A 27,690-nucleotide genomic window follows, 5' to 3' on the forward strand; every position below is an offset into this window, starting at 1 on the left:
TGTATTTGATTTTCCAATATCTCTGACACTATACTAGATAGATGGTGCTGCAAATAAACAAGCATTATTTGTAGAGTAAATATATGCATGAACTTCAAATGATGGATAAATGAAAATAAATAGGAAAGCCTTAACGTAACATTTATATTTTAGAAATCTAAATGGAGCGAGTGTGTTGAAGAAGAGCCAAGAGGCATTAAGGCTGAAACTGCAAACCAAGGAGTAAATCGACTTAATGCCATCACATTTCCACCCTATTCATGCCTAAGAAAAGGGTTAGGGAAAGAGATTAGGTTATATATCTGCTGTCAGGGACTGAAGAGACCAAGTAGAGAACTTCACCTAAACAGAATGATGATCAAACAGACATGCTTTAACAGACATGCTTCATAATCTCATCCGTTATTGTCCTCTCTCTGCCTTGACTACAGGTTCAGTAGAAAATCTTAGACAGGGGCAGATTAAATGTGTGATGAAATGTCTGAGAAATATGTGAGTATGTGAGAATATAAGGATGGTTGATTTTCTACCCACATGACGAACATAATCACTATTAGTAACACATATCTACATAAATATGATAATTCAAAATTTAAACACATTTATTGGGTTCATATTGGAAATCATAACCATCTGATGGCATAGTTTTATGGATAATTACCGTTATAGAGATAATGCAGCATGTGAAAGAAAAGCTTTGAGGCTTCTCCACTCACTGGGAGGAGAGTGCGTAGGTTTAGTTGTGCATCGGAGCTGTACCCAAAAGGCAAATATGTGGAAAGTTTGGTGACAAGCATCCAGGCGTGTGGTTAACAAGATTGCATCTGGTGAGCAGAAAGTGTAGGATATAGCTTAACTATGTATTTAAAAGGCAAATTATTTTCACATTAAGTTCAATGCCATCAGTAATCCTTCCAAATATAGATAGAACTATTTCATTTTCAGTAGAAAATAATTATTCAAATACCCTATAGTGCAAATCCCTTTAATTTAGTGCATGACACAGTTTTTGATTTCCTACCACAGAACAAAAACGGAGAAGAATCCAGTAAACATTAAAATCTGTTGTCTTATTTTGGTAATCTGGCTGCTTACTGACAAGTAAATAATCAATACAAATAGTTCCGAAGTGTCTGAAAATAGACAGGCGATTTAAACTGTAACTAACAGCCATGCATTTTCCAGCTGCAGTGCAGTGTTGAGGAAATGACACCAGCTTTGATGGGCTGTATAGCTTTTGAGATGAGCCTCTTTATGCCGCTTGCAGTTCCATTATGGCTTTGTTCGAAAGCTTGTTTACCTGCTGATAACATACACTGGTGGATTCAGGAGCACCGATCCAAAATCTGCTGCCAAAGTCACTCAAGTCTCATTGTACTGCAGGAGGGGAAGAATGAAATGTTTATGTGGAGGGGAATGCAAATGCTAAATGTGAAATCAAACTATGGGACCAATAAGGGATCAGAATAACTTTGCCAGGTTTTATTTTTAGCCCAGTTGCAATGCTAGCTTTGTGGAACACTCTTCACTTTAGCCTCTGTGCATCTGTGTGCTTAGGTTTTGCTCAGTGCAAAACTGCTGCTCTAATTTTACAAATAAATTAACTGTAAGTTGTTGTTGTTGTTTTTTTTTAAAAAGGGGAGGTTAATCTGCTTCCATCACACGACACATGACTCTGATTTAACTGAAATATCCTACCTGACTAAAGACAGCCTGAATATGTTGTTGTTTGTCTGTGATAAGGCTTAATATCAAACAGCCAGCAGATCAAAAACGGTTCATCGAATCTCATCGTTGTACATCACTTGAATATTTTTGGATTTCACTGTTAGAAAAGCTACGGTCTTGGGTCAAAGGAATAGCCCCTTGGTTTGCATATTAAAGAGGATTTACTAGACCTCTGTTAGCCATGCATCCCCATGCAGGCCAGTCTCCAGGGGGCCAGCAGGGCCCCACAGACGGGCAACTAGGGGGCCAGGTGACCCTGTCTCTGAGGTTAGTAGGAAACACTAAAGAGGGATGGGCAGGGAGCTGAGGAGCCACTGAGTGCGAGTGTGCAAGGCTGGTGATGGCAGCTGTCAATGGTTTGGAAGGAGAAGCAGACAGATTGTGCGTTCTGTTGGTGCAGCCAGTTCGCCACCTGGCAGGCTTTTCCTTGTTAGAACTTCTTGCTGTTTCTGTTCTCATCAGAGAAATGTTTTTCCTCTTATCCTCTGTGTTCATGGGAAGTTAAATTTGTCAGAATGTTTAAAGATGTTTAATGAAAAGCAATTGTTTAAAGTATGCTCTGTGCATTGTACAGAATGGCTGCCGCTCATGTTTGCGATGAAATGCAGTCAGGAAGCCCGATTTATTAATGTAAACCTTCCATTTTTGTGATAAACTGTATTTTTTTAAAGAAATTAAATTACGGATGAAGAGAATGTATGTATGAACGCAGTATGCCTTCTCGGGGTTGACCTTAGCTGTATTATTTGAGTGTTCTTTAAGAAAAGAAGGTGTAGGATTTGCTTAGAAAAAAATAATCTGTAACTTTCAAATCCCATCATAGCCATAAATACTGCACCATGATGCTCAGTTGTTATGAAAAAATGCAAGCAGAAACCATGAAAAGCTTAAAAGTACATTTAAAAATCAAATTTGGCAGTGAGTCCTTGTTCCAACAGGATTAAAAAAAAAGTCTTTCATTTGATATAAATATATGCAAAGAGAGTGGTGTGGTGATCTGGGTGCCAGAGGTGGCGCTTTACTCTGGATATTCTGGCTTGGGCCGGTAAGGGACATAAATTAACATGAATTAACACATGCATGCAATAAGAAAATAATTAATTCAAGTTATCAGTCACCTCTTCCATTCCAGGAATCTGATTGACAAGATAAAGTAATGTGCAAACTGCTTTTCAAAGCTAACAGCCTGGAGCACCCCTCCTATTAGTTAGTCATTCCCTCAGTATCACACCCGGAATCTGTCATTTCACAATTTTCTCCTATAATGCATATGTGCCGCTCTCACCACTCCACTACAGCAACTGCCATCTAACAAGTTGACACAGAGAATGATACAATTCACGTCCAGTATTCAGTTCCATATACAGCAAGCATCTGAGGCAGACGGGTCAAGAATATGGTACATTCTGTTCTCTCTCAAAATTGCTTTTCCAGGACTCTAGAGAAGGTAGATAAAGCTCCCGTGATATCCTCCAGACACCTAAGGGAAGTTTTTAGGGTTAAAAAGTCTCGTCAGGTGTAAAAATAGGTTGTAGCGATGAAATTATGGGATATTTCGTCTTAAAAGACTCGTGCCTGCATAATTTTCATAGAACGTGATTCTTGGTAGGCATTTAAGTGTCTATATACACTCTATAAAAACAGCAATCCTCCTAAGAATTGTTAACTCAAACTCACAAAGCACATAAAACAATCACACAACAAATCTAAAATGCATACATCCTTTATATATAATTCACAGTAATAGCTTTATTTTTAAAATTATTCAAGAAACATGTTTAAAATGTGGCATTTTAGTGTTTTCAAATACCAGATTATTGCAAACACATTTTGCACAGCAAAAAAAAATAGTTTTGTACCAGGGGTCCCGGTGCTACAGCAAGTATAATACCATTTCCAAGAAGTTGAAATTCTGTTTAAAATGTGGATAAAAATACCAAGTCCGATGTTTATCAAATCATTTAAACCTTTTATTTTATTAATAATTGTACAAAGACAGCAGAAAGTACACCATAAGAGTACTAAGACAAACCCTTAAAAAAGAGAGCATGAACAGGGGCATGTTTACTGCTGGGTTGCATCATCTCTCCTTTTAACAACACTGTGTTTGGCAAATGAGGAGACCAACTGCTGTAGTCTTTAAAGCAAATGTTTTCCTGTACTTGCAGTATTTCAGCAGCTCAACAGTTCAGGACTTTCAGTGTTATATTTTTCATTTTATAATGTTTCTTTCAGTGAGGGACAGATCTTGAGTGCAGGTGAGCTAGCCTGAATAAATTACCACAGCGTCATGTTTTGTACAGGGTTAGATGGACATTGTTTTGCTGATATTAGCAAGGCCTTCCCTGAAAAAGACGTACGGCATTAATGGTGCCTTCACATGTGCGAGTTAACCCACGTACATGTTGTTTATATGTTTGTTTGTTTTTTTGTAGATGTTGGACTTTCTGACTAACTTGTATTTGTGGATGCGGGGACTAAGTGTGCTTTCTGTTTTCAGTGTTTTTGAGCTCTTGACTGATCTCTACTACAGAATAATGTCCATTTTTAAAGCAGCTATCTCAGGGCTCAAAGATCAGTGACCCTCAAAAATTATTTTTAAATTGAACTATCTGCTGAAATAGCTATAGCTCACCATGTGAAGTACAGAAAAACCCATGCTCTCTAGAATGTGTTTTTTAATACTCCATGTCGGAGTATTAAAAAACCTAATTAACCCGGGTGCTTTTTGTTTAACTTTTCCAGCGTTGTCCTTATGCCTGCCAGCTTCTAACTTCACTAAAATTGCTGTCTTTGCACTATTTCTAATATTAATAATAATAATACAGGGTGTCAGTGATATGCATACAATTATATTCTACTTTTATTTATAGTTTATACAGCATTCCACAGAACATGTAGGCTACATGTTACAGACACGTTACAGTAGGTTACATGATACAGAAAAGTCCAGGGTTGTTCATCTTTGTGTAGATATAATGCTTTTCTCAGCCCCTCGTCAGAAAAAGCGTATCAGTTTCAGCACAGGCCATTTAAAACATCCTTATCCCTTAACTTGTTGTCTGTTACCTTCCAAACATACTTTTGATAGTACATCAGTTACCCAAGCATCTCAGTCTGTGAACGTTGCCTGCTGTGCTGGCTAGTTTAACTTGGTGTTTAAGTGCCCCCTACCTAGTTGCTGTATTCATGCTACCAGCAATTAAAAATGTTTTAAGCCTTGCTTCATTTTTCTCAATTTTTATTCAACCAGTCTAGTTACCCTGGTAAGAGCGCTGCTTAAAAGAGCTCTGGTGAAATTTGTCTGCTCACAAATAGTAAGTCTGAATAAGTCGAATAGCATCAGAATTTCTGTTCACCCACAATTTGCGAGTTTTTAGCTTTGCAACATGTTTTATTTTTTAATGTCAATCATATTATATTCTTTAAAGAATATAATCTTAAAATCAAATTTTTTACCAGACAGTTTTTTGCTTTTTAAATTTGTCAGCAGTCTGAGGGCAATGAGGTAGAGCAAGCTATAAACCAAAAAGCCTGGTTGTCCAATTTTGGGTGACAGAAAAAAAAAGTCTCCAAAGGACGATAGTGCGCACAAAAGTTGTTCTGTTGGCTGTGAGTGTGGTGTCAGCCGGTCCCAGTCCCTGTGGCCCTCACCGTGCACTGTGCAGGCCTGATGGGAAACTGACTGCAGCACAGGACATGGCCTCGTTTGTTCACGGTCCCCCCTCTCTGAAAAGAGTTATGCTGTCTGTTTTGAATGGACAGCGTTTTTCTTTGTGTGCTCGATCAAAACACAGGGCAAAGTTAGTCAGCAAGTTGCATAGCTTCTGCATTCTGATTCTTCAAGCCTCTTTTGTATGAAGTTTAGCACAATGTTTTACACTGTGTTTGACCTGAATGGCATGCTGAAGGTAGGAACATTTTTTAAAAACTATCAAATAGAAAGGAGTAGAAAGTCATTTTCGTATGCAGTTTATTTTCTCACTCATTTCTCTGTGATAGAACAAAGTAAGTAACACGATCATATGGGGTTAAAAAAGCTCTGCTGTAATACAGGAAATGACAGAGTGCAGTGTTGCTGAAATATTTATATGCTTTTATCTGATCTATTTCCTAACCACAAGGTATTTGCCTGTGAATCCCTGGCACTTTTGATATTACCTGAAGGCAAATGGTATATAGATTTATACAAGTTATTTACAACAACAGCCAAGCCATTCCTCTGGAAACTAGGCTGCAGATCAAAGGATTGTTTTGATCTCTACTTAGCATATTTGTTTAACCTAGCCAGTGATTCTGAAAAGTGCACAAGCTTTTCGGTGATATGCAGAGCACCCTTTATCCGTCTTTTTCTTCTGTTAGCTCTGGATTTAAGTACTTTCTGTATTTAGGAGACAACTGGATTTGCCAGCTTTTGAAATTTAGTTGCCCACTGCTAGCAGTCTTGGCACTCAGAAATAGATAACTAGGTATGTTCCACTGCTAATCCTGATCGGCCTTGTAATAGTATTTGTGGACTGTACAGCACTCAATTAGGGCATAATGTGCTATTTTTATTTCCTTTAAGTTGGATTAAATATGAAAACATGTTTGTTTGGTTTTTTTTTCAGCTTCCATCTACTGTTTACTGTGTGGGTACTTTGCAAAGTATTGTTTTATACTGTTTCAATCAGTACGACTCTCTCCACACAGGATTGCAAAATGTCAGGAGAAAAACAATGTCCAAGCGCTCTCTCTACAAAAGATGCCAGGGCAATCAGGAAATTTTCTGGAATGCTTAAGAGAATGCATATGCACACAATGCCCTAATTCTCTCTTACTTTGGGTTTGGAAAAGATGAGCCCAGGTTTATTGAGAGCCAAAAAAGGGGGCAGATGGCTCACAAGAGGGATAAACCTGGGAAGTCATGCTGTAAATGTGTTTTACAGAAAACAATGAAAGGAGCGGACAAAGCGATTGTGGCAAAGTCCTTTGGAAAATGGAAAAGCAGCTCTCTAAGGTCCAGGACCATGGAGAAGCCGGATGAGCCGTCCGAGGAGAGTAAGGAGAAGAGCCTTTCCAACTGCACCTGTGAAGCCCCCCAACTCGGCAAGAAACCAGTTGGTAAAAGTACACTATTTTCTTATTTCTAGTCTATTCATACTAATGTGTCTATCCACTTGTTTTTCTTGTGGCAATTTTAATTATTACTGCAGTGACTTGGGTTTTTTTGTGTGTGTTTTTTTTTTCATTTGACTCTCTGGCCTGCCATATCCGGTGAACAAACAAACCACATTGTTGGGCAAGAGAATTCCTTTTGAGGGAAAGTGTGTCTCCGATGATACAGTGTTGCCAGAAAAAGACAAAGCAAAAAATAGCAAACACAAAAACAGTCACAGGTGCATGGGAAAAAGAGAGAACCGAGTGAATGGTCACTGCGGTCCCCAGGAGGTCTTTCAGTGTTAGCCAGTGCGGTGGGTGGACTTCTGACAAGGACGCTGGTTAGCAGCCAGGTGGAGTGTGTAACTGAGAATGCTCCTGTTTATTCTTTTCACATGCTAATGCGGCTCCTGTGTGACTTTAATGCGGCAAAACTTTTTCTTGGAGTTAACATTTTTGTTGTTTCAATACCTGCTCTTGTATCACAGCAGTGGACTGATTCAAAAGCTCCACACTCTTTTATAAAGGATTGGGACTGTGCCAGGGAGAGAGATACATTAAGTATGGGCTACATGGGGGGGGAAAATACACTGGTTGAATATTTTCAATGCAAACAGGTACCGACATTTTACTTTAAAATAGGCAGTCATTATTTGTGTTAAAATTATAAACGTGGACAATATTTTCAAGTTAAAGTGTCTAAATGGACAGCAGAAAGTGTCCATATGGGCTCTTTTGGTTTCGCTTATCTTGATTGCAGCATATTATCTCCCATACACTGAGTGTTTACATGCAGTATTATGGAGTTTCATCTACCCAAAAAATAAAAAATAGATACCAGCTTTCCAAAACTCTGTAATGAAGGACTGCATGAGGACCCACGTTTTGAGCAAATGCACCCCTATGTGGTCAAACTAAGAATTTGAAAGAAACACACAGGCCGTGCAGGCATTACCAAGCTTTTGTAGCCATGATATCTAACGTGCTCTATCAGTATTGCTCTAAATATTCAAAATCACATCTTAAGCTTTTATTAGTGCTTTATTAGTATACAGCCAACACAATATCTAATTGAGGAGCACAAAAAAGCAATATGGCTTCACACTATGGGTCTTTCCATACCTTGTAGTGTACAATCTGTAAATAGCTTCAAAGGCACTGCATCTGCCATCTGCACTTCTAGGAACTCTTCTGCATAACCATTAAAACAAGCTGTCTCAGAGGACATCATTCGTATTTCAGCCTCAACCCTGAATTACAGTGTGTTCATTATAATTATAAGGGAGGAGTGTTGCCAGGCTAGCCTGCAGAATGCCAGGTGCACACTTCCATAATCTACCATTTTAAACAACTCGGAGCATTAACAACAGTATCTACATGCTATTCAGCCATTAGTTCTCTTTGGCTTTCATGCTCAAACTCACATCATGCATCTGAGCATTTTGTATTCTGCAACAGACATACGAGCAGAAGAAAGTGCAATACTTTGTAGTGTTCCATTTTTCCTAAGCCTGCTTAGGTTATGTGACTGAGCCATGCCGCTGTGTGAAATTTTATCCCGATACTGGCACTGTATCCTTGTGAGGGAGTCTTGTAAAATAGGTTTACTTAGCGCCTTTGCTGGCATTTTCCGAAGATAGCAAATGCACACACACTGTCCGTGATCGGATTAACTCTTCAACAAAATGATGTAACTCTTTGTCTTTCTTGTGTGGCATAGGTTTCTGTGCTTAAGTTTAGTGGTCATCCGGTAGAGAATAGAAACACTTGAAATCCAGTCACAGCATTATAATCCATATATTATATATATAATAGATGACAGCCTTGGTTAATCATTCTTTGTCAGCCAAATGTGATATGTCACTGCCCAGAGTGAGTCATTCACCAAAAAAAGAAGAAGAAAAAAATATCCCTAGATTTTTTTCAGATACTGCCTCAAACCGCACAGCCACAATCCTTAATTAAAAGCAAATTCTAATTTGTAAAGCATTTATATTTGAACTTTGCCTGGTGTTCCTCTGTCATGTTGAGGCACAGGATTTAAATTTCATGTGATAAGTGTGAATGATTTTTTAAGCATCCAATACAGTAAAAAGTATGCGATGCCAAGTACACGGAGAACATGAATTTGCACCTGAGGACATATAGCTTTACATCCGGAGTCGCAAGGTGTGTCAAGACAAAATGTTAATTGCACAATTTATGAGAGAAATCAGTTGAAATATCTCCACGGATCCCATTTATTTACATTTTAATTACTACTATTACTTATTCTTATTTTTTGGATGTGACCATAGCAAGCCCAATTCCTCCCCTACACTAGAAAGAAGCAGAATGACTGTTTTCCACTGGAGGTTTAGATGCTTGTTTATCACTTTTAAATACCATCATCTTTGCTGAAATCCCCTCTCAAAAGAACCTTTCACTTGCTGGAATAAATTCAAATTAAAATTTAAATCCCTCTTTGCATTTCTTCAGCCTTTTTTAAAATAGCTGCCTCCTTTTAGAAAGCTGTTTATGTAGTGATCTGTTCATAATCCAGTTTGTTTCTCAACAGCGAAAAACACAGAAATCGTATTATCACTATCTTGGAGAGATGATGCGAGAAATCAGGAAGTATAAATGTCTGGATCTGTGGAAGTTTTCAAAGTTGTAAAGCTGAAGAATATGGCAAAAGCCTTTAAATAAAGTAGTCAGTAACACTCCAATTTGACTTGTAAATATGCTGCAAGTAAATTGTGCCGCAATATCTCAAACATATTTCCCCAACCTTTAGCAAAGCTAATATAAGTGTGCTCATTCAGTGAATACAAAACGTTTTAGCATGTTTCAGACAACAGATGAACAACATTTCTCTTACAACTTAGATAGATTTGATATCAGAAATCTTGATATGTGTTACAAACAGCTACTGAAGAGAGAACTGGGGGATTAACCCCTGGCACTGTAGCTGACAAGTCATGCAGATCTCTGTAAACAGCTCTTTCTAATCTTAGGAAGTGCTCACCTTCCAGTATACCGAGAAAAACAATATCTAATCAAAAATGTAACAAATATAAACAGAAACAGCAGACATTTACATGCAATGCCTTTTGATAACAATCCATTTCAGATGTAAAATGACGCAGAAGAGGCCATAGGGAAATTTAATTTGCTCAAGCTAGATTGGATTTATTGTTTGGAAACAAATTATAATTGTGTCTCCAGAAAGTTAACCAAGATCTAAACAAAAGGAAATCAATGACCCACCCCCATTAATCACTCAAAGCCAGCTACTTGTGCTGTAGAAACTTACTTCATAATCAATTTCTTTGTTTTGCTCAAAGGGCATTTGCATTTTCGTTCATGTCAGCAAGCTTCCTGTATCTGGCGCAATCAAAAATTGCAAGCCATCCACATTAATGGAGTTTTTTTTTCTATTTATTCAAGTGCATATCTCTGAATACTCAAGATGATTTTAGCTTATTATGCAAACAGCCCTGCAAATATTTTGTTGAGTGATAAAGTAAACTTTTCTGATACCTAATTTTTCCAGTGTCATGGAAAAAAATCTTTTATTTTAGTAGCCTACATACATCTGACACATTTTTCCTTTAGTTTTAATGACCAACAATCTCTAATGAATATCTTATCCTTAGGATCTTGCTACGGAGCACCTCTAGGACTTCTGAGACCAGACACAAATGCCTCTTGTTAGTTGTGTCTAGACATACTATTACAGCCACCAAGGTCATTATCAAAGCATGCATTATACACACCTGTTACCATTGTGTAGATGCTCGTTTTTGGCTGAACATCCAAGCTCCTATCTCGCCATTTATAGGCGTGTCTGCTTCATTGTCTGCCTGCCTGAGTGAAAAAGATGGGCACTCATATCTGGACCTAACCTCTCAATGACACAACAAAGTGAGTCTACAGGCCTTTGAAAAAGAAGACATCGACTGACCAATCAAGTGCTGATTTATTAAATGTAACCAATCAGACACTCTCAGTTTAGGCTGGTAAATGTAAGAACCAGTTGTGATTGTTGCCACTGATACTTATAGATGTAAATATATTTAAACCAAACTCTTATTTTGTTATTATTTTGTTTCTATGACTGCACTTTATAGATGTGAAAATAATGTTTGCTTGATTACCTGCCCCGTTTTGTAAAATCTGATCAACATGGGAAAAAGAGAAAGAGGACAAACAATCGCTGACTAATGAGGCTTTTCACTGAAATTGCTAAATACATTATATAGATAATTGTGGACTCTTTGTGTTCTCACTTTTACATTGTTTGGGCTTAAGCTTACAATGGTAAAACGTCTTGGTAAATAGCAAATTGTGAGCTATGCCATATAAAACATAAAATAAAATGGAATCAATTAGAATTGTGATGCAGTCTTAATAATCACCGTGGTTTCTGGATTTTATGATCCCGTGTGCAGCTTTTCTGCCATACAAACCTTAAAGTTTGGCTCTTTGGTTAATTCATCAGTCAGATAAATGCAAAGCTAATAATAAAAGCTCCTTTTCATTTTGAATGTACTGGATGTATGGATGCTAATGCCACTGTAATTATGTTAAACAACATTTCTTCCTATGTAGTTTCAGTAAACATTTGCAAGTGACATACAAGCTCACCTATAACCCTTTTCACCTCAAAAGTTTGGTCACCTGTTTCTTTTTTAAAAAACAGAAATTTGGCTACAGAGTAATTTGTATTAGTTCATTAAAAAGAGTATTTCACACCCTACTAGAGGAGGATTTATCAAGTTTGGAGAAACTTTTTCAAACTCAAATATAACCGTGGCCCTACAGTAGCTCCAAAGGCATTGGTTCAATGAAGAGATAAATAAAACCAACCTACATTTGTTCACAAAACATTCCAAATGTTATTGAAGTCTCTTCAAAGGACACTGAATAAACATATTGTAAGGTTGCCCACGGTCACACATAAATCGCCCAAAAGGGGATTGCTGGGAAGTAATCTAATCATTTCCTTTAACTGAGACACACTGACATGCAGTGTAGATAATGATCCCCATGAAAAATGCACTGTATTTTCAAAAGAATATTCCCTGTCTGTTGACATTAACATAAAGATAGTTCTACATCCTGGAGCCATATCAACAACATGTACTTATGTTTGGTTACCCATATTTGCATATGCAAATAATTAATTTAAAATTTAATTCAGTCCTTTTATGTGACTTTGTGGCGATGAACAAGCGGCATCAAGTGGTTGCACAATGAGGGTTCAGTACCACCAAGAAATACCATTTGTGTCATTTTAGACCGAGCTTGAAGCATTACAGCCGAAATTAACCACAGTTCAATATAGATTTCTACGTGTCTATCACATTCAATGGGACAGTGAATATGCATTGTTGTTTGGCTGTACGGGCTGCCACGCAAAATTAGTCGTGTTGCTTTGTTGAAATTACAGGGCGGGGTGTTGAGTGAGGGGGTTTGTTGAAGTTATACCGCTGACATTTTGATCCTGCAGTACATTAGAAGAATTCAGTTAAACATATTTGTGTAGGTTTCACAGGAGGAAGGTATAGTGCTCAAAACAACAGGGTGCTGTGACACTTCACTTTGCTTACATAATTTGCAGCAGAATGCAAAAAGCTTTTAGACACAGATGTGACCCATTGTAATACCTTTCTAAATGCAATCAAACACTTTCTACAAATATGAGCAGGACTTTTTAAATGTGAACCCTTGTTTGACATGTAATTTTGTCCAACCCACTCCTCTTTCATTTCTCCATCAGCTCTCTCCAGTTATGCCCACATTTTCAGTTGATGAAATAGCTTGACAAAACACTAGTTTATGTTGCATGTTGCCTCTGAATGAGTTCTCTCTTTTTCGAGATCCGAACAGATGTTATGGGCAAAAGAAAATGTTACATTTTCGTAAATGGTGTTGTTGCGCGGTCTTCAATATGCTCTCACAATTTGCCGGGACTGCTTAACACGAGTTGATTGTTTTTGTGTTTTCTTCAAACAAAGCTGATGTCTGGTCGTGGACATGAAATAATCATCCCTTAGAACAAGCTTGCCATGGCCTCACAGTGAGATTGTCTACATCAGGAATGAGAGAACATGCCATGTGATGAGATGCTTACATAGATGATCCTTTACTTTCATATATTTGTACGATTATCAGGTACAAATTGTGGAAAAAAGAGGGTAAAACAGAGCATGTCTGCTCTCTTTGTATGTCTCTTTCACAGTGTACCATGAATTGGCTCTTGAAGACAGTTAGAAATTAGACTTTCAAATGAGGCATTAAACAAGGTGATGATCAACTGCCAAACCTTAAGTAATGATATTCTCCATCCTCAAGTCCCCAGCCTTGCATAACCAAATGCACAAATCACAGGAAAAAGAACTGAAAATTCATTATTATTACATATTGTGTTCACACGTCAGTCCCCGGGGACTGGGGGGACATCACCATCAGATAAGCGTGTTTGGGTGGCCCCTACCATCAGCTGGGGAAGGGCTAGGCTTGGATCTTGAGGGGGGGCCCCCTCATGGGTATCACTTATTTTAAATCCTGAGCCTCACCAACCCACCCCCCTCTTTTGCCCCCCTCGCCCCAGGCTCCACCCAGAAGTGTGGTTGCCTTTGTCATTGTAATCTGGCCCTGTTTGCTAAATGCTTCCACTGTTTACTCTCTGCTATGGGGGCTTGTATGAACAGGAGTCAGCAGGATGCAGGGTGACATCACTTTGGCTGGGGGGTGGTGGTGGTGGTTTGAAAAGCTGCATTTGTGATTTCTCGGGGCCCCTTTCTTCTTTTATTCTTCCCTGTCTCTATCCAGGCCTGTCGAACGCATGAGCTAACTCAGGAGGCTAACATGGACTACAGGGAGGAATTACACCTAATTACTTGAATAACTGCTAGGCAGCAGCTTTCCGTAGTCACCAAAAATCATTTCCAGGTCTGTGCCTTTTAGTGATAGGCAGACTTCTGATGACAGAAAAACCTCAGACAAAGCTTTTACATTGAAATGGTCCAAGAGAAACGAAACAGGCTGACAGGTACAAACACTAAAAAGGAGGAGAATCAAATTAACAGACAAGGATTTCATATCATCTATTTTTGTTGTTGCCGTAGCGATAAAGTCGCAGACATTGAAACTGGTCTGTTCAGCCATTGTTATCATCCCTGGCCATCTGCTGCTGAGGAGTGACATTCCCTCTCATTTGCATGATGAGTGATGTATGAGGAGCTTGGGAGGGCATATGCCCTGGTCTTATGACAAACCAAGGGAAAGTTTTTTGTTTTTTTAAACACATAAAATGAGGATCAATATATGAATAAGTCTGGATGAAGGAGTTAAAAAAAAGAAAAAGGAATAAATCATCTGTGAGTGCACCGTGAGTGTATATGTGTCCACATGTGTGTTTGCCTGCATGTAGGCTGCATCCTCAGTAAGCGCACACAAATCTGTGGTGCCTGCGTGTGTGTCTGTGTGAGAGTACGCGCGCATGAGTAGAGCCCAGTGCGCGCATCTGCCTTCTTGTGTGCCTGTTTGTGTGTTTTGCGGATGTGGGAGTAGAGCGAGGAGGGGGGTTGGTGGCTGTTGATGTGCAAATGTGCATCATGTTGAAGGGCTGTGAATGGGGAGGTGTGACGTAAAAAGGGACCCGAACGCAGGTGCTTATCTCGAGGCTGTCAAAGGCACAGTATGTCATATTCCTGGGGACTACCTTTCAAAGCCACAGCACCAGCTAAGCTATCAAGAGACTGGGAGAAAATCAAACTTTTTGGATCACAGCACTAGGTTGGTGTCAAAGTTCTTTTTATTTAATATACTGTCAGTTTGGTCAGCATTTGTCATCAGTGATATGCTGTATCGCAAATGTGAACGACAAGGCTTTTAGCTCACGCTGTTAGATGCTGTCCTGTGCGATCCAAAGCAGCAGCTGAAACGCACAAGTGTTAGAAACTTATTTAGATTTACACTTAGATTTTTGAATTTTGATTTTTTTTTACTCGGCTGCGGAACTCGCCTCGTCCAGAATTTGCATGACTATGTGAAAAAGAATTGTGCTGGCAGTTGTTTTTAACTGTGTCAGGGAGTGTTTGTTGTAGAAAATGTTGCACAGATGAACATGAACACTGCTTTCCTGATACAAATCAGTGTTCTTAAAATCTTTGCTGGAAAGCGAGCGCAGCTTCTGTCCAGGTTTCAGACAGTTTGAGAGGAGATTAAATGGCTCAAACTGCTTTTTGAGAGGCATGACCTATTTTTGATCATCCAGATAGCATGAGATACTGTCTACCTAGATTAAGTTCGCAGCATTTGTGTAGAGTATAAGCTTGTCTTAGGAATAACACATGTTCGTATTGTGTGTAGAGACAAAGCATTGTCAGGTTGCCTGTGGCTTTGACAGTGACAGCTGTACATACAAGACCACTGAGCCTAATGCACTTAAACATTGACTCTGTGTTCCAATAACGTGTTTGAGCAGTCAGTCAAGTATTTTATTGCATCCTGTCCTGGCTTTCTGTAATTTGTATTACAAGTCTGAAAAAGATATGTTAATAGTGATCATAGTTTGACAAAAAAAAAAAAAAAATCCACAAATCAGCTTTTGTGTTATTGTCTGAGGACAAATCTCAGATTTAGACAAATTCACAGGGCCGAAGCACTACAGTCTGTTTTGAATTTATGTTATCATTTGCATCATAACTGTGGCAAAGTTACAAAACTATATGCTAATGCCAAATGTAGTGAGACAGTAACACAGTCCACTAGCGAACTTTTGTGGTAGACGTGGGCAAGACTTAGCTTTGACCAAATTGTAAGGGGTCAAAGCACTCAACAGTCTCCAGAGCAACTATTGATTTAAGAGGATGGATGCTGGTTGGAAAAGTTCATCATTTACTAGTAAGTTGGAGCACACTAATGCCTCAGAATCTGCTTGTATGACCCATCTTCAAGCTGATCCCTGTTTTTTCATTTATTTTATTTTTTTTTTAATTTAAGGAGCATTTTCTTTTAAATGAGAGTCAAGAGTAGATTAGTGTATGAATTATTAAAACGTGAATATTATTTCTCTTTTTTTCAGCAAAAAAAAATCTAAATGATATAAGCTAAATACTTCAGTATTTCTATACAACTTATATAAATGTAAACTAAATCTCTTATATTTGCCAGTGATTTTTATTTTTGTGAGGGAAATGATTCTTTCTGTCATTGTTACATTAGAAGAATTCCCACTGATATGACTCAGTGGTAAAATATATTAAATGCCACTTGTCATTGTGCCTGTTTGTCTCCATTTGATCATAAGTTTTGTCATCATCTCATGACAGGCAGCACTCATCTCTTAATAAACATGAAAAAGACATCAGATGATACAGTATTGTGTAACACATCTGAGTAATCCTTTGAAAAGTTTGCCCCGTTATACAGAGATTAAAACATATGAGGAGAGCGAAGTTACAAAGTTGCACCTCCACACTTTGTTTTAATTATAAAAGCAGCAGAGTCTGTGGTAGGGCTGTGTGCTAAAGCAGTGATAAGTAAGAGGCATTATTCCTCTCTGCTCCACACCCTCCTCTTCAAAGCACAGGGAAGTTAGTTGCTACACAACACATTAACGTAACCTCTGTTTGCCTCCAGGAACTGTCCATGGTACCTGCTGCTCAACAAAACTGGATTCACAAACCCATTCACATAGCTGAAATACACTTTAAATGACCGTGATGGCAAATTTGTTTTGTACCTATTTTCATGTATTTAGCACACAACTAAATGAATGTTATTTAACTTCTGGCCTCCTTTAAAAAAACACGAAGAGCTTGTCTTAATTATAAACAAATTGCCGTCGGGTCTTCACATTGTCAAGTATAAAATACATTTCAGACGAATACACAATGTGTTACCTGTTTTTCCACTGCTCAAACTTTCAGTTAGTTAATCCAGGAAAATGAATTATGTGGATTTAATTCAACAAGGTCTCAGAAATGATCCATCTGCTGTTGAGCAGCTGGTGAAAGGATAAATGTAATTAATTACTTAACTTTTGAAGAGTATTCCAGAAAAAAACAGTGATGTTTGTTTGTCCTGCTGGAGAAAAATGTAAAGCAACAGTGTTAACAGTACCTTTCAATATTATTATTTATTTCTCTGAACATTTGAATATAATTTGCCTGCAGTCTGAAAGTATTGTTTAAATATGCTCTTTTATAAATGTAAAAAGCCACAGTTTGTCACAGTGGAAATATGTCCCTTAAATTAAAAGAGGTGATATTGCATTGATTCAAATTGAGCCAGTAATAAAGTCAATATTATAATATTTAATGAGTTGTGCATAATTACTGATAAAGGCAATTTATGTTATATAAATTAAAACAGGTTTGAGCTGTATTTTTACTGATTGGTGCTTTAAAAGTGGAATGATTCTAACCAAAGCACTGTAACTGGGCATTTATTCCAAATCTTAATAAAATATTTGGAGCTGCTTATAATGTCACACATGTTTTTAAGCTTGTTGGTAGCATACAATAAAATGATCTAAAAACGTTAATGTTGAATCAGGTGGGATTTTCCTGAAAAGACAATAAAAGACAAGAGAAAAAAAGGAGGTTTAAGTGAATACATATATTTGCCTGACAGGGGCAAGACTATGAAATGTTCCCAATTATTACTACATGGGATTTTTTTTAAATGCCTTTCTTTCCTTCTTTTTTTTTCCCTTCTAAATATATTTCAGAATTTACCTTGATTGTAATGTACCTCATTGGCTGTGGTTTTGTTTGTTGGCCTAACTATAAAGGATCTGCTTATACCCTTGTGGGTTGGGAAGAATTAGGATTTATGAATTTATTTCCTCTGTTGTATTGTTTAAACAGCTTTGGTTTAGTTTTGATCCCTTCCTCTTGCCTTTGAGGCTGTTCCACGGTGTCAGCTGTTGACTGATAGTAAGAGAACTGCCTCACAGTGTGAATGAAAGAAAACTAGCGGTTGGTAAACACTGATAAGGGATAAATAGAAAGCGGTCAGGCAGAGATAGTTCTGTGGGAGCCCAGATTGTGTGCGGTCTGTTAAAATGAGATTCTGAGCCTGTCCTTTTTATTCTTCCTCCCCTCCCCTCCCCTCCCCTGTGCGGCGTTTGTCTGGAAAATCTCCAGTGACCCGGCTCGGCAGTCCCAGGCTGCAGTATTCTCTTTTTTGTATTTGTTTTGTTTTCTAACAAGGGTCAAGTTGGCCAATAGACATGTCCCTGATGCTTATAGACAGCTGTCATGACTTCAAGTACTTACAATAGTTACATTTTACATGCATTCAGGGTTCGGCAACAACACACCAGCAAGCGAAGTGTTAAATAACTAAAGCTGTACCCAGTTTTAAGACATCTATTTCTTTTTTATTCAACTATGGTCATATAATTAATCTCGACAGTCCTCTTAAGTTTTTTCCCCCCCTTTAAGTTGGAGCACAAATTCTAATGCATACTGTATGTATACCGTCAAGTATCATCATTCACTTTTGTTACAGTAAAACCACTCTAAATGACTCTTGCGTTTAATTATTTCAGTTTATTTTTATTATCCATTTTTTCCCCATTTTATTAATTATTTTATATATTTTTGTATTTATTTATTTATTTATTTATGGGCTATCTACCTTTCTTTGGTTTAGAAAAAGACCTTCAGAGGTCTTACCTTGAAGATCACCATGTGGTGTATTTATACAGAAAATAATTCAGACCATTGTAGCCCAGCAGCTAATGAGATTGGTTGTTAAGTGAATGACACAAAGGCTACAAAAAAAGAGGGGGGAAAAAGCTTAGCGTTTCGGGTGAATATCACAGTGTCCCTGCACACACGCACGCACACACAACACACACACATACACACACACAAACCCCAACCAAACACACTCTCCTCAGCAGCGAGACTCTGGACTACCCTGTACCCCACCTCGGTATCCTTCTGCTCCGTCTACCTCCCCGATGTCCCCGAGAGATGCAAAACAAAGGCTAAAGGGGGCATGGTAAGTCGAGCTCGCGATTCTGCCCTGTCGGACATGTTAACACGAGTGCATTTAGATGCAGAAGACAAGTGATTGTGGCTGTGTGAGGATGCGATATGCTGTGTAAGCCTCGGGCTCAGATAAGTAGATTCATGGCCGGGTCAATAACAGTGATGCTGTTTTATGTGGCTCAGAGTAAGATCACCACATTTCACTTCACCATTCTTAACTTCTCAATTCCTGCTCAAACTTTTTTTTTCGTCTCTTTCCATTCGCCACAAGGCTGCTTGAACTTTATGTTAGTTTACATCGGAGCTATGACTTGGTTGTTATTCACGAAAAAATAGAGATGTTTATATCTGTGAAGGTTCTCAGTCATCAGAGATGTTTATACATATAATGGTTCATTTATTTTTGCGATGGTCAGATATCTTAATGTTGTTGTTTTGCTCGGTTTTGCCTAAAATGCATTGAGTGTTTAACGTAAAAAAGAGGCAGGACAGCACGAGAGAGGCTCGGTTGGTATCGACTGCTTTACTGCTTAGCTCGTTCAAAGTGAACGGACGTTTCAGTGCAAACACGCACATCTGAGCGCCGTGCAGATATCGTTTACCTTTCCTCCGACTCCTTATTTTGATCTTCACAATAGTAGCAGGCAGCGTCAGTAGTGGCTGCTGTAATACGAAATTTGAAGTGCATTAGCTTATCGTGCTCTTCTGTCAGGCTGGGAAGTGGGTGAAAGTCCATCTTGTATATTAAACCCTGGACTTAAGTCAAATTTACATTTTGTTAAAGATTACTCCTTTTATTGATGCATATAATCATATTCATGGACCATCTGCTGATTTGGCAAGCGTGGATCAAACTCACAAAACAGCCCTGCTAACCTTTTAAGTACAAAATAGTCTGGCTTAACTCTGCTATCCCAGAAGTCTGTGTGTGTGTGTGAGTGCGAGAGATTGTATGGATATTGGATAATACTTAATTTAGATCCTCCAGGCTGCTCATGCCATATTTTATTTTATCATGATCGCTTTGGTAGCAGACCAGGACTTGTGTTTGAACAACTGAGCAAATAATGTTTGCCTGACAATAAGCAAAGCAAAAGCTTGGAGTGAGGAATCTGATTAAACTCTTGACCACAGTGTACAGCTCTGAGTTTATATCTCTCACCATGGTTATGTGGATTTCACAGTGCAGCACTGCACACTTCCACCTGGATGCGAGCGGCCATACGGGTCTCACCTTTTGACCGTACTAAAGCACAGCTTCAGGCTTTTCTAGTTGTTCTGATGACTGATTTAGTCCTGAACTGTGTCCCAGTGTGTGTTTCACAGAAATAGGAATTCACCACTGGGCATCCTTACTGCATGAAATACTTATGTTCGACTCATTCCAAACAAAGCTTACGCAGATTGAGAATTCATATGCCAGAGGTAAATCCGAGTTAACACGGATTTATACTGGCATGAGTTAAAGGACTAGAGTTTGTAATCCAGGTGGCCGAGGGATTTTACCATACAGTGGCAAAAATCACTTAAAACTCCCCCAACATCCTGAGCCACTGAGCCCAGTGAGTAGACAGATTGTTCAGAATTGATGACAGCACAACTATTACAGAGCTGGACTCTGTCTCTGTGTGTGCATGTATGTGTATCCGCATGTTTCTGTGTATGTACGTATGCTCGTGTTTGTGTGTGCGCATATGTGACCATGTTTGCTTCCTATATGTGCTCAATTAATACTAAAGGGTCTGTTTAGAATAAGACCTTGACAGATTGGTCTTATTTTTCCTCAGCAGGGTAGGGGAGGTGTGTTGGGACTACTGCCTTCTATCTGCATAAACATCCATAGCATAAATAAAAATACAGCAACCTCCATTTCTGTGGCCACGACTGACTTGCAGTTCGACCAAAGTCACTTTAATATCTAAATAATGTTTTAACACTCTTTGATCACCGTACACAATGCACTAAATATAATGGGTAAGAAAAACAAAGGGGCATGTCCGTGTGCGTGTGGCGCAGTGTCAGTGTGTGCGTGACCGTGCACACCCGTGTGCACTTGTGCACATGTGTGAGGAGGACAGAGGAGCAGAGATAGAGTGGAGTTGTTTAATGACAGGAACAGCTGACTCATTTAGAGAGAGCAGTGAAAGGTAATTAACCCTGGGAAAACTACAGCTGCCATGCGAGCTGTTCACTTGAGCGCAATCTGATTAGGAATCACTGCTCGAGTCCTGACTCCTTTCAGACACTATGTGTTCAAGGTAAACTTTTCCCTCTGCCCCGGAGAGGCCCAGAGCGCCGGAGACCTGCCTTTTGTGACGGGGGATTAGCTGGAACGGTTACTACGTTTCTCCAAATTGCAGACCACCTGGTAGCATTCATGCAACCTCCTTCATGAAAGGGGCTCCTTGGGCAGGAACAATGAGCAGGATTACTCTGCTCATTGTTACACCGGGGCTGGAACTTCTCTCTCCCCAAACACCTGTCCCCAAATTAGACAGGTTTGAAAAACCATGTACATGACAGAATTCAAAGATTCAAACTAACATGAGAGCGGTTTGGCAGGCTGGAGACTTGCCAATGGATGAATTGTTTGCCGCTCCATTTATTATCCTATTGATGGATAGTGCAGTGAAAGGAGATACTAATTTTATTTGTCTCAATATTTTGGTGTCCGTAATTGGATTGAAATTCACAAATAAAATAGCATATCATCTAGCCTTTCATACGATGAGGGAACTAAAAGCAGCAGAAATTTGGTCAAAAACAAAAATTGGCTCTTTGATGTCAGAAGAAACAATCTGGACTTGGTGCCTCTGTGTGGTCCGGCTCCAGATGAACTCAATTTAGAGGGAAGGCTTTGGGATGACTTTGGAAAGCGATTACAAGATTCATAAATCACCTCGGCAAAGGTGTCACCATCTGACTCTTTTATGGGACTCTTGCTAACTCTGTCCAATAACAAGTTTCCCCTGTAGTTATGCCATCATAACAAATCATTGAAGCGTTAGTGGCTAGCCAGGCTCCTAATTGTCTGTTAAGAATTCTGTGAGCTGTGTTCTTTTATTGAAGCATCTCTGTCTTGGAGAAGTGATAAGATGCCAATACGCTTCTCTATAAAAGTACTCTTTGGCAAAAGGCACAAACACTTTGCTTGGCCGTCAGGGTAGCTGTGAGGCTGTTATATCTGAAATCGCAGTTGACTTCAAGATTTTGACTGTGTCTGCATGAATCCAGAAACCTCCATTACACAGAGGAATGCTCATAAATTGCTGGCAGATTCTTTCTTTTTTAAGATACAGTATTTTTTTGCACATACATACTGCACATGTAAAAAAGCCTAATACTTTTCTTTTTCTGAGCTCTTAAAGTAGAGTTGTGCAAAATATTTTTTTGTTAATATAAGGGGAAATGCAAGACTGTTCATCCTCTTTTGTCCCTAGATTCAGGTGAAAATATGTAATAATATTATGAACAGAGCAAATCTGCCAGCGCCGTGAAGTGTTGATAAACTGTCAATTTTACCATGAAGGTAACTGACAATTACACATTGTGAAATGTTAAAAAAAAACAAACCTATAAATTGCACTTCTAAAAATTATGATCACTTCACCTTCTAAATTACATATTTTTTCTTGTGTTCATGGAAATCTCTCAAAAAGACATAAAAAGTCGCTTTGAACAGAAGTTTATCCATTTTCCATCTGACATAATTAAAAAACAACAACAACAAAATCTGTCATTTTAGCTGTGCATACAGTTTTACCTGCTTCTACAGAGATGATGGGATCACTTTCCAAGCAGGTAGCTCACCCTTTAGCTTCAGCTAGGCAGGCTGTATGTCTGGCTGGTTCTCAAACCTCCTATAGGGTCAGTATGAACTGAGATCAGTTCACAATTTCCTCGCAGAAATTCATTACAAGAAAATATGAAAGTAAAAGGTGCTATCGCCTGCCGTTCACTCTTTATTATACACAAACAGAAAACACTTAGCATGTAAAATTAATGTGAAAATTATTCCCGGGGTAAACTATAAACACAGAAGTTACCCCGCACATTTACCCTTTTTTTCTCCTTCCCCTAGATCAGAGTGTAATTGCCAGTAATCAGGTCTGTTTGCTGCTGATAAAACCACTCTGAATGCGAGGAACCCTCTTTGTGTGATGACTCAATTATGCCAGAAGTGGCTCATCAAACCTGGCCCATCAGCTGCTTTAATAAATAAGGAGGAAAACTTGCTGCAGGCGCATTATAATTCCATTCATTCCATAATTAAATCCATTCCAGTTTTAACCCTTCACTCAGTGTGCTTCTGGAAGAGGAAACAAAAACAGGGAGCGATGGGAGGAGGGGGGGGGGGGAGTACACACCAGACAGTGACCTTGCACAGAGCACCCATCCGTTCCCTATAATTCAAAATGATACTGTTGAAGAAAGGTTAAGAGAAAAAGACTCGCGGAGAAAAGGATGGGAATCAGTTAAGACGCTGCTCCTGTGTTTTATGTATGCATTGTTTCCACACACGCACAGCCTTAGACAGTAATTATATTAAAAGAGTAATCTAATCATAACAGTTGGTTGGTTGGTTGAGTGTGCAGCACTGACATTTTGAAATCTTATTTTGTGTAATCTCATTTGCCTCTATCATCTCGCCTGTACCCCCCTATCTAAAGGAAATGTAAATAATGTAATTAATTTTATGGTCTCCAGAATCTTACTTTGCTACTCTGGCCCGCTTTATTGGTTTCAAGATGAGGTATCTGCTCAGAGTTTTTTTTTTTTTTTTTTACTCCATCACAATAATGTCTGCGTTAATTACACGAGAGCGTCCCAAGTGCACGGATAAGCTGGGAACAAGGGGACACAAAGACTCAAGGTCAGTGATGAATATCCACAGCAGCTGCACAGTATTAATAAGGCATTATTTGAAAATAATAATAATAGCATCACTTACAACAAAATGCGAGAGTGCGGTTTGAGTAACGTCAGGAGCGTTGGGGTGTTTTACAGACATTTGCTCTCCACCATCTCAGCTTGGATCCAGCCTCTCTGATAATGGTGCGAGGCAATGGTTATTCATGATTGCTGGACTGGGAAGGTCTCTCTCTTTTTCTATCCCCAGTCGCAGCCCATTCTCTCCTCTGTGGTGGGAATGCTAGCAGATGGGGTTAGGGGGGAATGGGCTGGGCTCAAGGACAGCTAGCAGCCAGATTAACACATAGAAAATCTCATGGACCCTCAGCATCAGGCTGCCTCCTTTCCCCCTGAGAAATCTGCCCTAGACGCAGGGAAACCATCCTCTGAGAAGCATTATTTATGTTGGACTTGGGGTGTGTGTGTGTGTGTGTGTGTGTGTGTGTGTGTGTGTGTGTGTGTGTGTGTGTGTGTGTGTGTGTGTGTGTGTGTGTGCGGGGGGCATAAATATGATTCAGCAGATGACGAACAAGCCCGAATAGTAGTGAGTCTTTTTCATATGCTAATGAAACTGAGTGAATAACCCCCACCCCCCTACTTTTCCCCCCAGTTTTGTTTTTCCGGGGAAACGCTCTGTGAGCTATAATTAAGAAGATGTTTTTTTCTTTTTTTCAAAGCTAACAGAAATAAATAATTCCATAATAAGATCTGTGAAGTGAAGAGGCTTAATGTACTCATTGTGTTCATCCTTGTTTTCCCTCTTGGATGTTTTGTATTAATTAGAAGCAAGCAATTTGATCCCTGTCAAGCAATCAATTTGCATCGTGTTCCTTATTCCATGTGAGATGTTAATATGCTCTTTCCACCTGTTTTCTGAATACATGTTCATGTTCACACAACAATTTAAAAATTTATGAATACAAACCCTCCAAAAGTTGGTTTTGGGATATGTGAAAAAGTTACAGATTGTGGGGTAAGATTTTAAACTTGTACTTATGTCTTTATTTTTTCTTCATAGATAATGAATTACATGATCATTTCCTGAAAGATAACAAGCGTGAAATCATCGACCAGGGTGAACAGTGTGGATCTGGCATCTTAGTCTACAGAGTGCTTGGGAAACTACAATCAAAGGTAAATAATCTGTCACAGACGTGGCACAGACAGAGCCTAGAGTGTAAACACAAAGTAAAAAATAAGTTTTGTTAGGGACAGAAAGGGATAAATGCTTGTGTAACAGTGTTTTGGATAAGTAGCATGCTAAGTGGTGGAGTGCCACTGCCCCTTTGACCACGGTGATCATAAAGTGAGATTGGTTTTTACTTATGCAGGGCTGTGGGTGGCTGGCAGATACTATACTCTTTACAGGCTATTGCTGAATCCGCTTTTTGTTAAGTGATGATTGCCTTTTATATGTCAGGTTGTCTCAACTGGATTTGTAGCCTAGTAGAAAGTTTAGAGAGAGATTTACTCAGCACTATTTCAGTGCAAGGACTTTAAAGACACACTAGTGTTTCACCAACATTAAAGTATGCAAAATGTTGATCACTTGCTCTTTTCCTTTTTGTGCTGCTTTTTAGTGTGTAGGTGTGGAACTCACAAATATATCAGTAAAGATAAATCAGTGACTTCATATAGACAAAATATAAATACAGTAAAAGCTTATTAAGCTTTAAAATTTACTGTTGTCGTTATTCTTTCCTATATTCTGTTCTAATCTGAGTGCATTTACAGCAATCCCATTTATTCCTCTATATTGTGTGCACCGTTGGAAGAAATTAAAAAAAGAAAGAAAAAATATATATATGTGTGTGTGTGTGTGTGTGTGTGTGTGTGTGTGTGTGCGTGTGTGTGAGTGTGTGTGTGTGTGTGTGCGTGCGTGCGTGCGTGCGTGCGTGTGTGTGTGCGTGTGTGTGAGTGTGTGTGTGTGTGTGTGTGCGTGCGTGCGTGCGTGTGTGTGTGATATAACTCTCTATATATTTATCTTTCTTTATAGATTTTTATTTTTAGATTTAGATCAGTGATCTAAACTTTTTCTGACTTGCACACCTTGAAAATCTGAAAAAAAAGTCTCACCACCTACTTTACAATTTTTACAAAGTGGATTTTTTCATGAATTTAAGATCAGCAGAATAACTTAAACAAATTATATTTATTTAACTTGGTTCGACTGAATATCACTGACCAATTAATTTGATTTTTAGCAGATAATTACGGTGGTTAATATGTTAGAATTAGAATATTATACAGTAAAAATATGCATATTTTAAATTCCAGCGGTAAAATTTTATATTAACCTGTCCCTTTAACATTTTTAAGGACAGTCTATGTTTGCTAACATAAGATGTTTGTGAACAATTGTGACTTTTCCTCTCAGTACAGACAAGACATTATTACACCTGTCTGTCTTTGTGAGTGTAGAGGGTTTGGGGCTGTACTTCCTGACAAATATAAATGATAAATTACATAAATGTGCAAAATGTTGTTTATAAATGCCATATGTGGAGGTTTGATATAGATTATTATTATTACCCTGTACACCATCACAAGTCACCCTGTAAAATGTATAATCCACTAACGAGAAGAACTGTCATAGGAGAAAAAAAATGAAAAGGTAACTTACATAATGATTTTAGCCAGATTGTTTAGGGGATGTCAATAAAAGCTCCCATTTGACCCTGATTGTATCTATTTGTTCTGCTTTTGTAAACACTCCACATCACATGTTTACCCATGTTGTTGCCATGCCAGGAATACCTGTTAGGAAACCACAGATACCTAACAAGGCCTTCCTTGTTTTATTGTTACGTGTCACTCCTTGTTATATGGATTTGATACAAACTGTACTGTGTCACGACGACTGCTAACAGTGCGTCAGAAATGCCTGTGTGTCTCCATTTCGGAGCAGCGCTCACAAACAGACTCAGACTTCTATACGTGAAACTGATTGATTGAGAAAGAAGCTCTAGTTAAATATACAAAACAGCCACTAAAACTATTTATATCAAAATTGTTTTTACTGGTTAGGCTCACAATACTTACCATCTATTATTCTTATTATTCCTATTAATATAATCATTAATGTCATGAAGCTTGCTTACTTCACGTACATAACACACAATACTCTTGACTGATCAGAGAAAATGTAGATACTATAAAATAATATAAGAAAGTTATGTAAATATTTACATAAGATAGGCACATCTAAAATGTCACATAAAGAAAGGGGGGGAAAAACACCCTGGTAACATTATGAGTCAGCTGTGATATTTCAGTGCACTGATAACATCATTTGAACTTTGATTAATGTCCATGTTATAATCTCAGGTTGCATGATGCAAGACCAACATTTTGCCTTCAGAGCAACACATTTATACAAAATGTTAAAGCATGTCTGTGTGGAAAAGTGTTACAAACTAATGAGGTACATTCATTTTTACAGAATGTAATCTATAGTGTTTGGGAGTTGTTTGTCTCAATAGGCTCTAGTAATCAAAAGTAATGAACCTATTATGAGCAGGACCTCTGAGGGCCCGGCGTGGCATTAAGAGTGTGGCACATAAAAGGTTTATTAAAGGAAATTAAGGTCCATCACTGCCACACCTGCTCCCCTATTATAAATGTATGACAGGTCAGTGCCTTCAATCACAACAGCAAACGAGAGAGAGGAGTCATGTTTCCCATTACCAGGGAAAAGTAACAGCATATCCTATGACTCACAGATTTCACTGGCCTGTGACCACTATACGCCACCATCAGCCTGGAATAATTATGTTTAATAGGTTTTATTTGGGACCCACAAGCAACAGCCAGCGAGAGTGGATGGATTTTAGCAACTATTTTTGTCTAAACACACTCTCTGAGGTGCTGTCCGTACTTTAATGTCATTATTTAGTGTCATTACATTTTTACT

At 38.6% G+C, this 27,690-nt stretch overlaps 1 protein-coding gene across 6 annotated transcripts in view; it reads left to right on the forward strand.

The window, feature by feature from the left end:
- Window positions 1–5,551: 5,551 nt before the first annotated feature.
- Window positions 5,552–27,690, forward strand: part of st18 (ST18 C2H2C-type zinc finger transcription factor) — a 41,289-nt gene continuing 19,150 nt past the window's right edge. For 3 of the 6 annotated variants that reach the window (XM_085439984.1, XM_085439982.1, XM_085439986.1), the window contains exons 1-3: window positions 5,552–5,639; window positions 6,657–6,837; window positions 24,796–24,911. In XM_085439984.1, coding sequence (XP_085296110.1) covers window positions 5,586–5,639; window positions 6,657–6,837; window positions 24,796–24,911 — 351 coding nt within the window. In that variant the 5' untranslated portion in view covers window positions 5,552–5,585. The remainder of the gene's footprint in view (window positions 5,640–6,656; window positions 6,838–24,795; window positions 24,912–27,690) is intronic. The other 3 variants (XM_085439987.1, XM_085439981.1, XM_085439985.1) reach the window with 3 other exon arrangements.

This window comes from Copadichromis virginalis, linkage group LG18 (genome assembly GCF_057382275.1).
Source record: "Copadichromis virginalis isolate Kocher_CV1m ecotype Utaka linkage group LG18, C_Virginalis_male_GT1.1, whole genome shotgun sequence".
Taxonomy (NCBI): domain Eukaryota; kingdom Metazoa; phylum Chordata; class Actinopteri; order Cichliformes; family Cichlidae; genus Copadichromis; species Copadichromis virginalis.